The sequence below is a fragment of the Pleurodeles waltl genome, chromosome 7, assembly GCF_031143425.1.
Source record: "Pleurodeles waltl isolate 20211129_DDA chromosome 7, aPleWal1.hap1.20221129, whole genome shotgun sequence".
Lineage (NCBI taxonomy): Eukaryota > Metazoa > Chordata > Amphibia > Caudata > Salamandridae > Pleurodeles > Pleurodeles waltl.
The window spans coordinates 1,478,908,867-1,478,922,182 of NC_090446.1; the positions used below are offsets into that span (position 1 = coordinate 1,478,908,867).

The following is a 13,316-nucleotide window of genomic DNA, read 5'->3' on the forward strand; positions in this document are numbered from 1 at the left end:
GTGAGAGAGTTGTGCAGGGCTGCTGCACCCAGCACCCTGGCAAGTGGGGATTCTGGTGATACCCCTCCTAGGAGAGGAGGGCGGGATCCTAGAAGGAGGGGTCAAGGGAGGAGAGCCTCGCCTCTAGTCCCTGTAGAACCTATGGGTGCGGACCCTAGGTTGGTGGATCAGTGGAAGGGTAGAGCCCCTGAACTGATTGGAAATGGAGTGGAGACAGGTTGCTTTGCACCTGGGGCTACCGCCCCCCACTCGTTGTGGTTTCAGAGACCAGAGGCGCCTAGATGGCCTGGGGCCTGGTTCTGGCCATTGGCAGCTCGAGAACACCAGTGGGTTGGTCTAGGCTGCCTGGGAAGCATTGACAGAGAGATCCAAGTGGAGTCAGGAAGGCGTAGTACTGGAACATGCCCCTGCTGTTGTGGGCCTGGGTCCTTGTTCTATCGCCCCAATCAGGGAAGTACATCAAGTTATTCATTGTTCTCCCCTGGCTTTTGGCTGGTAGGGGGTTGTGTTGGACTTTTTGCCTTACGCAGGGTCATCCCCGGTCTTTTTGCCTCCTTCCTCCTGGTTTTTCTGACCTCTCACTGTTGGCTCTAGGACTCTGAGCACTTTATCACTGCTGACCAGTGCTAAAGTGCAGGTGCTCTCCCATCTAAAGCTGGTATGATTGGGTTATACCTAATTGGTATATTTAATTTACCTATAAGTCCCTTGTACAAGTGGTATCTCTATACCTAGGGCCTGTAAATTAAATACTACTAGTGGGCCTGAAGCGCTGCTTGCGCCACCCACTGAAGTAGACTTTCAAACCTGTCTCAGGCCTGCTAACGCAGGGCCTGTGTGCACAGTTTTCTGCCACAGGGACCTGGCATCTAAACTTACTTGCCAGGCCCAGAACTCCCCTTTTACTACATGTAAGTCACCCCTAAGGGACGCCCTAGCTAGCCCTATGGGCAGGGTGCCATGTATGTAGAAAGGCAGGACATGTGCCAAGTTGCGTGGCCTGTCCTGGTAGTGACAAACAGCCTAACTGGTGTCTCACTGCTGTGAGTGCTGCCTTCTCATAGGATTGCATTAGAAATGCCCTGCCTTATGTGTAAGGGGTATTGTCTGATTTATGAGGGGTCGCGTAGGCGTGTTTGGTATGGTTGTGATGGTGATAATAAATGCTGCTTACTGGTGTGGGTGTATTTCTTATTACTATCACAGAAATGCCACTTCTAGAAAGTGCACATTTATCTGTGCTTATGACTCTGGTGTTTTGCAGCTTGACTCCAATCCACGTCTGGGCAGAGTGACAGTTGGGGCTTTGTGTATACTTTTAAGACAGCCTGTACACAGTGAGGGTGGAGGTGACACAGAGGTGCATCTGCATACTGAATAGTCTTCCTGGGCTGAGAGAAGGGAGAGGCGGGGCACACCTGCATTTGTAAAGACTGTGCCCTGGCCTCACACCATAGGGTTGTTAACCCGCCACTGATGTTTGGAGCCTGTGCTGAAAGGAGAGAGGGGGCACTCCCAGAACCAGTTGTAACTCGCTGGAACCTCCTCTCCCTACTGTTGTAAAACACTGTAAGAACTGACTATAAGTACAGGGGACTTTTCCCCACAATTTGGAGACTCTTGGAATCATCTTGGAACTGGACACCAAAGGCTGAAAGGACTCACCAGGAACCGCCATGGACTGCTGCTGCTATGCTGACCTGTGACCTGCCTGGTCACTGTGAAGGACTTGCCACTTGCTGCCTTTCCCTTGTGCTGGCCTGTAGCTGGGCCCTCCACCTGAGGACCTTGTCTTAAGATTCTGCTCCCAGGGGCAGGGTGCTGTGGCCCCTGACCCCTGCATCCATTTCTTCACGAGGGGCACTTCTCCGTGGTTGCGGCTGCCATAGCGCTGATTGCAGCGCGCTTATGGAGCCCTGGGAGCTCGTAGGCTCCTTGCTGCATTGTGCCCCTTTAAATAAGATCACCATAGTGGCCCGGGAAGCTGGAAGAACACTCGCGCACCGCATCGGGTGCAGGCGAATGTCTGCTTGGGCCCCAGGAGGGGTCTGATCTTCTTGTGGCTTCACGGCAGGACCAGGGGAAGGCGCGGGGAGTGCCCCCTTCCCCCTGGCCTCTGCGTTAGGAGCAGGACGCTCCTTTTCTGCTGTTAGGTAAAACGGGCATTATTGTGGGCCCCCCTCCCCCACTTGGTGGAAGGGCCAGTAGAGGCCCGGGGGGGGCCCAGAGATTGCGGGTCCCAGGAGGGGCCTGTCATTAAACTGGAGGGGGTGCGTGGTGCCCCCCTCCTGCCCTAAGTTGTTTTTGCTGGCTTTGACCCCCCTCACGAGGGCCGGTTGAGGCCCTGGGGGGCCCCCAGTAATCACAGTCACCGGAGGGGCCTCTCTATAAAAGAGAGGAGGTGCATGTTGCCCTCCTCTGACCCCAGAGTATAAGGGAGGCCCCTGTTTTGCGCATAGGAGCACCGGGGGCCCCATTGTTCGCCTTCTAGGCACTGGAGGTGCCTTCATCCAACCAGGTACTGTTTAAAGGACCAATATAGTTGCAATCCAAAGTTCTTTCTACAGACTTTTGTTTGATTCATATATTACCTACCTGCGTTTGATGTTTTTACATATGTGTATGCAAATGTTCCTTTTATGGACATGCTTGCTAATATGTTTTTCTAACTTGCCATATGTTTTCTAATGTTCCTACTATGGGCATTTTATGATATTCTTATGACAAGTGCTGTGATGTAATAACGTGTTTTCCTGACTACTGCTTATGTTGCAGAATACTGAGTAACCTGTGTGTTATGTGTGACTACTGCTAGGTTGCAGAGTAACTAATGTGTAACGTTCTGACAACTGCTAAGGTAGCAGGATAGTACTGATATGTGATGTTTGGTCAGATAATTGCCTTGTGTACAATACAGTATATTTTCATATAATCTGGTGTTGTGTTTCCTTTGTGGTGGGGATATTGCGTCACATATGTTGTGTGTGTTGTGCAAACGCTTTATACATTGCCTCCGGGTTAAGCCTGACTGCTCGTGCCAAGCTACCAAGGGGGTGAGCAGGGGTTATCTTGGACGTGTAACTCCCAAGCCCTGACTAGAGTGGGTAAGTTCTGCCTGGCTGAGGTGCATACCCTAGCCAACCAGAAACCCCATTTCTAACAGGAGGTGGCTATTTTGTGTGCATATGAGAGAGTGAGTGTTATACTTTTCATCCTTGGCGTGGTCTCCCTTAACTTTTTGCCTCTGTTCCCCACGTTGCTGATGTGTGCTGGACTCTGATTTAGCAGTTTTTGTTACTCTGGGCACTTTACCACTGCTAACCAGTGCTAAAGTGCAAGTACTCCTTTACAAAATGTGTATGTAATTGGTTTATCCATGATTGGCATATTTGGTTTACTAGTAAGTCCCTAGTAAAGTGCACTAGAGGTGCCAGGGCCTGTAAATCAAATGCTGCTAGTGGGCCTGCAGCACTGGTTGTGCCACCCACATAAGTAGCTCTGTAATCATGTCTCAGACCTCCCATCGCAGTGTCTGTGTGTGCAGTTTTCACTGTAAATTCGACTTGGCACGTGTACCCACTTGCCAGGCCTAAACCTTCCATTTTCTTACATGTCAGACACCCCTTAGGTAGGCCCTAGGTAGCCCCAAGGGCAGGGTGCAGTGTATGGTTAAGGTAGTACATATAGTAATGTGTGCTATATGTCCTGACAGTGAAATATTGCTAAATTCGTTTTTCACTGTTGCAAGGCCTGTCCCTCTCATAGGTTAACATGGGGGCTACCTTTAAATCTGATTAAAGTGAAGATTCCCTTTGGGAGCGGATGGACATGTGGAGTTTGGGGTCTCTGAGCTCACAATTTAAAAATACATCTTTTAGTAAAGTTGATTTTAAGATTGTGTGTTTGGAAATGCCACTTTTAGAAAGTGAGCATTTTCTTGCTTATACCATTTCTGTGACTCTGCCTGTTTGTGGATTCCCTGTCTGGGTCAGTTTGACAGTTGGGCTGGTTGCACCTCACACTAGACAGTGACACAAAGGGAGCTGGGGTGCAGTCTGCATATCCTGATGAGCCATCTGTGCTAGGATGGAGGGGAGGAATGGCCACTCACACCTGAAAGGGCTGTGCCTGCCCTCACACAATGCAGTCGCCAACCCCCTGGTGAGTGTCTGGGGCCCGGCCTGGGCAAGGCAGGATTTCACATTCAAAAGAGACTTTACTTTGAAGTAGGCCTACTTCAAAGGAGAAATTGTGTATAAGAAGGGCACCCAACACCACAGACTTTAGAAAACACTTCTGGAAACAAAAGGAACCTCTGCCTGGAGAAGAGCTGAAGAGCTGAGGAAAAAGAGCTGCCCTGCCTGTGACTGTGCTTTGTGGAGCCATCCTGCAGTTGCTGCTACTGCCAGAGTAAGAGGGCAAAGACTGGACTTTGTGTGCCTTCCATCTTGAGAAGAACTCTCCAAGGGCTTGATTTATAGCTTGCCCCCTGTTGTTTGAAGTCACAGGGACAGCAAAGACTTCTCTCTGCCAGCACCTGGAGTCTCTGGAGTGACTCCTGCTCTGCCCTGTGGTGCCCATCCAGTTCCTGGGACCCTGGAAGGAGAAGCTGGCAGCCTAAGAAGAGGAAACCCACGCACAGAGCGCTGTGCGGTGAAAAGATCGACGCGTCTCCGATCTGCGGCTGAAGAAACGGCGCGCCGCCAGCTCCGTGGCTGAAAATCGAAGCTCGGCAGAAATGCGACCAAAGAATTGATGCATGGAGCAGGAGAAATGACGCGCAGCATCGCTGACAGAGGCTGGGAGATTGCAACCCGCGCTGCGTGGTTTTTGGATCATCGCCCGGCTGGATTTCCGACGTAAGTACCGCTGGGCGTGTAAAGACAACGCAATGCCTGTCCAGACCTGAGAGTGCTGACCGGATCGACGCATCGCTCTCCTGCGGAGAGAAGGAACGACGTGCCCCGACCTGAGGAAAGGAGAAACGACGCAAGGTCCTGCTCGTGAGTGGAATCGACGCATCGCAAGCCCTTTTTGTCACACACTCGCCTGTGCGGGGTTATTTTTGACGCACCCAAGGTACTTTTTCCTGCTAACAGTGTTAGTGTGTGTTTGAAACTACTTAAAGTCTCTTTTTGATTTTTAATTGATAACTTGACTTGTGTATTGTGGATTTTTGTCATTTTGGTCTTGTTTTGTTTAGATAAATATTTCCTGTTTTTCTAAACCTGTGTGGTGTCATTTTGTATTGTTTTCATTAAGTTACTGTGTGTGTTGGTACAAATACTTTACACCTAACACTCTGAAGTTAAGCCTACTGTTCTGCCAAGCTACCAATGGGGTGAGCAGGGGTTAGCTGAGGGTGATTCTCTTTTACCCTGACTAGAGTGAGGGTCCTTGCTTGAACAGGGGGTAACCTTACTGTCAACCAAAGACCCCATTTCTAACAGTGAGGTGTTGGTGCGGTGATGATGACTGTGGGGTGCAGGAGAGTGCATGAGCCTTTGCAGGAGGAGTAGAGTAGTGCTCATTGGGTGGTGTGTGGTGCAGTAGGAGGAGGTGAGGGAAGTACCAGGATTTCTGGCGATGGGAGCACTACATGCATGGACAGAGGCGGACAGGGTTGCTTTTGGAGAGCCAGTGGTGTGCACACTGCATGTATCCATGCAGCAGCTACTATTAAGCAGGTCCTGGGTAGCGGGAGTAGAGCAGGGAGATGTAGGCAGGGCTGGGAGGAGGCAGGATGCCAGAAGCAGGGGATCGATAAATGGGCAAGGAGCAAGTGGAGCGTGATTCAGAGATAAGGAGCGGTGGAGGGCCAGAAAGAGCATGAAACAGAAACATGGAGCAGAGCAAGGGTGAAAAGAAGAGAAAGAGGTGAAAAAAAGCAGAGAGGTGAAATACAGCAGAAAGTACTGAGGGAGAAGATTCAAAGGCAGAGAGAAAGAGAGGCCGATACGGTGGGAGGAAAAGATAGGAGGCACAGTGGCAAATCGGTCAGTCACAGCGGATTCTGTATTTAGTTCTAATTTTGTATGGAGTATTTATCCATTAACGTTATGTTTTTTTGTTTTTTCTTACTAAAGTCAATGGCTGGAAAGTATTTGATTGAGTGTAATTGGTATATTTGGCTGGTTTCAAGGTTTATTGCCCACAGCACCTACCCGAGTCAGCCTCCAATGATTACTATCCTGAGAATTTGGTGTTAAACAGGTACTTGGTAACCAGCTTTAGAATACCCAAGATAGAGATTCCAGGACACTAGAGAACAACAACCCTCGCTGATACCATTGTGGCCCAGTGTAACCACTGATTGTCTTGGGAAGCACTGAGTCTGTTTTAGCACTAAACTAATCTATGTTTATCTTTACTAAAGTCTAAAACATAATTTCACCCCCATATTTATCTCTCCTATACGAAGGAGAGGACAAAAAAGTGTTCATGTTGTTACTAGTCCAACATGTACTTGTCTTAGGACCTTACTTAGACATTGTTAGTAACTATAAATCCCTTGATTTCTGGAGAAAATGCTAAATATTGTGGCAAATGAAGTGGAGAATCCACCTCCTCAATTTCTGCTAGTGCAGAAATCATGTTATGAAAGCCAATGGAGTCTGCTCTGTATTTTGCATTTCCCATAGAAATTGGGGAATTTTGAATTGTCACCAAACTGTAAATCGGGCCTTAGTCTTTGGAGACTCGAGGCATGGACTAGACCATGAGAAGCACGCGTGTCTACGGTGACATTCACTAATCAATCATTATCATCATCACACATTTCGATCCGTTGTCCACAATTTAAGGATAGGAAATGAATAAAGTAATACAAATATTTCTGTGTTGCTTTAAATGAAAAATGAGTGAATAACTGTTATTCATCTTAAAAAATAGGTCTGTATAGGCACGATGTGATTAGTTTATTGTATCTACTTTAAACCAATGATAAACTACAGAAAGTTTGAAAAGTAACTGAGCAATTCATGGAATCTGCTACGGACAAAAGAGCTTTTGCCCAGAGAATAACATTGGATGGTGTCATCTGTGAAACTGTACCTTACTGTGTAAGTGCTATATATGTATTTGGGTTTCTACCTAAGTCTATGAAGTTGCCAGGATCACCTTGATTTTTTGTTTTATTTTTAATTTTAACTTCTTTGCTTTAACTAAAAGGCCTACTCTGTGCTATGGAATTCTCTGACTGAACCTTGAGATGACTGAATACAAGTTATTGAGTCCTAGAGTAAGTAAGCCACAAACCTATCAGCTATTGGCGTAAACCTTGACAGCTACCACTGAGGAGTGAGCGAAGTGCAAGATGCTTGAAACCGACTTATTCAGTTGGAATGTTATAGTCTCTGCGGTCCTCAAACAACCACGTCAAAGCCACCATGGACAGAGACCACAGTCAACAACCTGCCCCACAACACATAGGAAATGCTTCAAAATACAGTAACAAGTTCCTCATGGAAATAACCTCTTTTCAGCTTCAATGACTAAGAAATTACCTCTGTCGCCACTTCAAGGTAAAACGTAGTCCATTTCATTTTCTCCATTATAATGCATGGGATTCTGTAATCCCTGTACAAATGCCAGTCTTTTGCACCCAGTCGCCGATTATAAAGAGAAAATGTTAAAACTCTACTATTATAAGTTATCACAGTCGAGTTCTGACGTCACAATGCCTGCTGCCAGAGCCAGCGGGCGAGGTGAAAGGCAGGTCGAGTCACGGAGCGTTACTGCTTTTCTTTCTTCTGCTCTATTTTTCTAGTTTACATTGACAAGCTGAGAGAACGTTAGTTTTTTTGCTTTCCTTAGAGAAAAGCTAGAATCTTTCTGCATGTTTCAACACATTCCGAGCTACTGCAGATATACTTTGTAAAAAAAAGTGATGTATTTAACTATTTCTACTATTGTTTTGCAACAAATATCTAACAGGATTCTGATGTGTTTACTTCTGCACTAGAGTTTTTTTATTTTTCATGTTTGCAAACATGCTCACTCTTTCATATGAAAGAGCGACGCAGCAAGGTTTGAAGTGGTTTGTGGGAAAGTTGATAGCGTGACCATGTAATATTTGGGATTCATTTACCCCTGCTTACATGATGAGAATATTGGAAGTCACCTCTGAGTGCCATAACCCTATAAAGGAACTCAGCCTTCAGCCTTGTTCCTTTATCTGCTTATGGAACTCCTTGGTGACTTCCAACATCCGTAAATATACAGCAGGGTGTACTTTATCCCCGATATAATCCCATCTATACAAAGAAGCAAATAAGTTCTAGGGTGTTGTTGCAGAGTTGCTAGAGGGTGGCCCTATCTGCTGTGGGCACTTATCATAATAAGAGTCTTTGACCACTTATATCCTGTGACTTCACTTTACTGCTGATCCCAAAACTTTGGCCTCATACGCCACTTCAGCAATTTGAACCTCACGGTAGCGAGGTCGAGCCTGATCGTGGCTTAGTCAGGGACGTGGGTAGGGTGGAAACTCAAAACTTAATTAGACAGTAATTTTACTTAAAAAGAAAAAATTGTTTAGTCACAGGGCACATGAAATATAGAGGACACAGTGAGTAGGTACGACATAAGTGAGTCAGTACTACGATATAGTACTGGCTATGGTGGGTTATCGAACTAATCCATCCACACCAGGGATCTGTGTTTGACCTTATGGTCTTATCTTTGAATCCAGGCTCTTCCTCTCTGCCTTTAATCCTGCAATAGTCAATAAAGTGAGTCCCATTGGGTTGGGTAAAAATAACATCTTTTATTCATTGCCAAAAGGCCCCGGGAGAAGCATGTGCTGTGCAAAATGATATGGATCTCTTCGGATATTACGTAAAACACAGCAACAATAAGGCTTTCCTAGTCCTATGCACATTGGCTAGAGGGTACATTGTAGCGTATGCCTAGGGCAACACCAGCTTGATCTGGTTCTCCGAAAGCTAGAACACTCTCTTCATTAAAATATACGCATCCTCTAGAGCTGCTTGCCCCTTAGCATCTCACACTGTGAGATCCACCTACTGTGTTAGCGGGCATCCATTTTACAATGTTTTTTAACCGTTCAAACATGGTTGCCAGTGAATGCACATGCATATGCATGCAAGGCGCCACCTTTGAAAGAGTTTCTGTTTAAAAAAAATCAATTGCAAGATGCTGGCATTATTGGGCACGGTGGATTTTCTGACGAAAAAAATCATAAGACGAAATTATTCAAAGATGTGCATGCACAGACTGCCATCTAGTAAAAAAAACACACATTCTCAAAGCCAGTAGGTTTTATGATTGAAACCCACTGGTGTTGTCAATGTTTGTTGTTTTACAGAAATTATTAACTCCACAAATTACAGATATAGGCCCACACTTAAGAAGCGCTACATTAGCATAATTTTTTTTTTTTACACTAATGTGGCATTAGTCTTCAAAAATCACCGTGCCAGATTTACAAAGTGGCGCAATGCAAGCATTGCACCACTTTGTAATCCTTTGTGCCACATTATGCATACGCCATCCATAATGTATGCAAAAGGGGCGTTCCCCTTCTAGGGGGACCACAAAAATGGCACAGCCTCAATGTTTGCGGCTACTTTTAATGGCTGATCAGAGCAACTGGTTACAATGGGCCCCTTTGTACTGTTCCAGGCTAGCTTCAAAACTTTGGTGCTAACCCTGAACAGTATATCAATAGCGTCAAAAATGTTAATACTATTGCCCCCCTATCCTGCGCCATGGTGCGCCCTATTTTAAATAGGGCGCACCCATGGTGGCTGTAGGGGGCGCTGAGGGACTCAAGAAAGGAGGCGCTGCACTGTCACCATTCTTAAATCTACCCCATAGTGTAATGGGGGAAATGTCAAAATAAGCAAACTTAAAACTTAGGTTCTGGTGCACAAGAGGACATATTTAATAACAAGCACTTGCACATCCCCTGACATTTCTTCACCCATAGTATAAGGCAGTATAAGCAGCGTATTTTCTAGGTGATGCCCTTTTTGGAATAAACTAAACCAGGGCAGCCCAGCAGCACTTTACAGGCTCCTGCGTCAGAGTCTATTACATATAAACCTAAAAAGCCCGGTTCATGGGACGGCTGCTAGTAGCAGACCGTCTCCAGATAAAGAGTTCCCGCTTCTCGCGTCCCATTCTACTTCTGCGTGGTCTCCTCTGCCACCTTGAAAGATCCACCCTTGGAGGATAAGCACAGAGGTGGACAGGCCTCCTCAGTGGCGGCAGCAAGGCTATGGAACCCTCCCCAGTGGAACTGCGCAAGGAAGCGCAGATAGTGAAATGTAAGGAGCTTCTGAAAGCTTAGCTTTATCCACCATAGCACCTGTTGTAGGCACTATGGAGGGGAATTCTAAGCAGCAAATGTCCATGGATGAACAACACACTCTCTAAATATCACAGACAGATACAAGTATTAAGCTAAACAGATGAGGACATATGTGTGTTTTCTGTCTCCACTGATGTTCTTATAGATGGATCCATAGTTACTGGCACCTGCTTCCCGGGTGAGTCCCGGTCTACTCTTAGGTGTAATGTAAAGTGGGTTTGTAGAGCGCCGCTTGTCATCCCTGAGGGTATCTAGGCGCTGGGGGGATCTTATTTACCACCACAGCAGGAGTATCTCTGGTAGGCTTGACTTGTCAGGGCCGCCTGTTGACTTATAAAAGCGCAGCCCGCCGCAGGTCAAACAGCTCCAAGCCTCCCCGTGTAATCCTTGTCTGAAAAGGCTTCTGTGCACCTGGGAGCAGCTGTGTGCGGGGGGTCCCTGTGCCTTAGGGTCCTCGGATTTTCGCTCGAACCTCGAGTGCGTTTCCTTCTCTGCCTAGCAACGGCGTGACTCATGATACATGTGCAGTTTGCTTTTAGTTTCACATTTACAGGCATTTCTTGCTATCTGAAACTCAAGCGCTAAGAGTGGCAGAGACAGTGCGTGTGACGCGCGTGCGCGTGGGTAAATAAATACACGTCTATGCAATAACACGTCTACAACGACAGAAGTGAAACTGGTGTGGTTGTGTACAGGAGTCGAGGTCTGTGTACACAATCAAACGCACGTCTTTGTACATTATTGTAAATATGGCAGCACAAGCGTGTGCTCAAATAATGGTGAATAAAAGCACACGTGTCCTCTACCACCCGAGCGAGTGTGTGCGTGTACACAAACACGGGGGTGCGCAGAACAACACTGTACAGTGAATGAGAAGCATGCGTGTGCATACAGTAAGACAAGCGTGTGCAGAGATGCATAAGCATAGACTGTGCACAGTAAAACGGAATAGAAACAATACTGTCACAGTAAAGAGCAGCTATAAACAGAGACACGTGTACAGCCCCCACACCCACCCAAAAAACCGCAGCGAACTATAAACAAGTGCTTAGAGTGACAACAGACTAAGGAGGCGCTGCCTGAAAGATATATATAGGTTCTCTATTTCACTGGTGCGCAGCAAAAAAAAGAACAAATAAACCTACGAATTAAAAATAGAGTCTAAACAGAACTGTAAGATCCAACTATTTAGAAGAGGAAACTCGAGAGTTTCATTTGCTGCAAAGCGGCCCTTTCTATAGCGCCTGGAAGCGGGGTGCTGCTGCGGACATACCTGCAGTCTTTGCATTCGTAGCTGATGTGAGGAGCATTACGTGCTCCCTGCCAGCTGCTGGGTTTAGTAGCCCCTCCCTCTGCCCCCCCGCCCCCTGTGAGCTTCACACAACACTGGGAGGAAACTGAAACTGTGCGAATTCCTGGAAATCCCTGAAAGTGAAAGTGAAACTGAGAGAGCAGCAGCGGAAACGTCGGAAACGTCATCCTTTCGTCCTGTGCTATTTCTTCATTGTTTCTCGGCATGTGTGCTTCGAATTAATGCCAACGTGTTTACTTCTTTTGTCCTGAGTGAAGAATATAAAGTTGTGTCGGGCAAAATATAGCGAGACACCCTCTTTGCTTCGAACTACCAACACTTCGGGCACACGAGGAAAGCCCCAGATGTGCTGCACTGACACAGAAGAAACAATTCACTCTTTTTTTGTTAAAAACTTTAATAATTCACATCTCTGATTATCTTTATTGGATTTTTGTCGTTTTGGTGTCATTTTGCTCATTAAATATTTCTCTTTGTATACATTGGAATGGGATTTTTAGTGTGTGTTGTTTTCAACTTCTTAACTGTTTTTGTCTATTTAAAAGCTTTACACATTTCTTTTAATTAAGCCTGTCTGCTTTGTGTCATAGATACCTAGCTCAGGTTTAAATTACCTAACAATGATAGTGACATTATTGCTTGTGGACTACCATCCACTCCAGCTAATAATCCACTTTCTCACAGATAGTCTTCAATCTGCAGCACTAAACTAGTGATTCTAGTGCCATATAATTTGCAATAGTAGTGAGAAACTGTCTGTTGAACCTGGCCCACTCTAAACTTTTTGACTTCACACCTCCTGTTTCTGAGCCTGTTTCTTTTTTCTTTTTTCTTTCTTTTTATTAAATTTAAATTCCCCCTCTTTGTCAGGATCAATCAAGATAATAACAAAAACAATACTTTGCCACTTACAATGAACATAAATAACTGTGTGTAATCCATAGAAAATTAAACCATAGACAAATTCACCCAAATTTATCTGAGAAGCAATCATCCCAAATCAAAGAAAATGTTTTACCACTTCCTGCTCTGTTAGCGTATCTCATTTCCTGATTCCTGACTTGCGTCATTTTGCACCGCCATTCTTGAGCAGTGGGAGAGAGCTCAGACCGCCAGTTTCTTAGCAGAAGAGATCTGGCGACCACAGTAGCGATAAATACAAGTTTATCCCACCTAGAAGGGAGACTAGCCTCAGAGTCGAAGTCTAGGCACATCAACCAGATACTGGGAGTTATGGATACCTGCGCCATGGTTGTTACCATTGTAAATATTCCAGACCAGTATTCCTGTATGCATCGACATGTCGCAATGACATGTGTCCAGCCCGCCACCCCTACTTCCTTACAGCGAAAACAGTGGTCGGGACAACCATGTCCCATACGGGATAAGGCCTGCGGAGTCTGATATAATAACCATTTGGTAAAGAATATCATTCGATGCCAGTTTGCCCCTCTGAAAACAGAGAAATTCAGATGAATAATTCTCTCCCTGCCTTCGCTCAAAGGATCTAAGCCCTCCTGACGAGCCCATTTCCTTTGCGCTTTTATCCCAGGATTGGCCTTATCCCTGTCTGACAAGAGCTTTCTCCATGACCCCACAGACTTTATCCCAGGAGGATCTACCAGTTCTACGATCAACGACTGGGCATTAATAAAAGAATTGACATCT

The 13,316-nt window shown here is 46.0% G+C and overlaps 1 protein-coding gene across 1 annotated transcript in view; it reads right to left on the bottom strand.

Annotated features, from left to right (window-relative positions):
- The window catches only part of LOC138246543 (lens fiber membrane intrinsic protein-like), a 137,943-nt gene extending 126,268 nt beyond the window's left edge, over positions 1–11,675 (bottom strand). Inside the window, exon 1 of the mRNA XM_069201206.1 lies at positions 11,610–11,675. Within this exon, the coding sequence (XP_069057307.1) occupies positions 11,610–11,646 (37 nt within the window). The 5' untranslated portion in view covers positions 11,647–11,675. The remainder of the gene's footprint in view (positions 1–11,609) is intronic.
- Between the last annotated feature and the right edge of the window lie 1,641 nt (positions 11,676–13,316).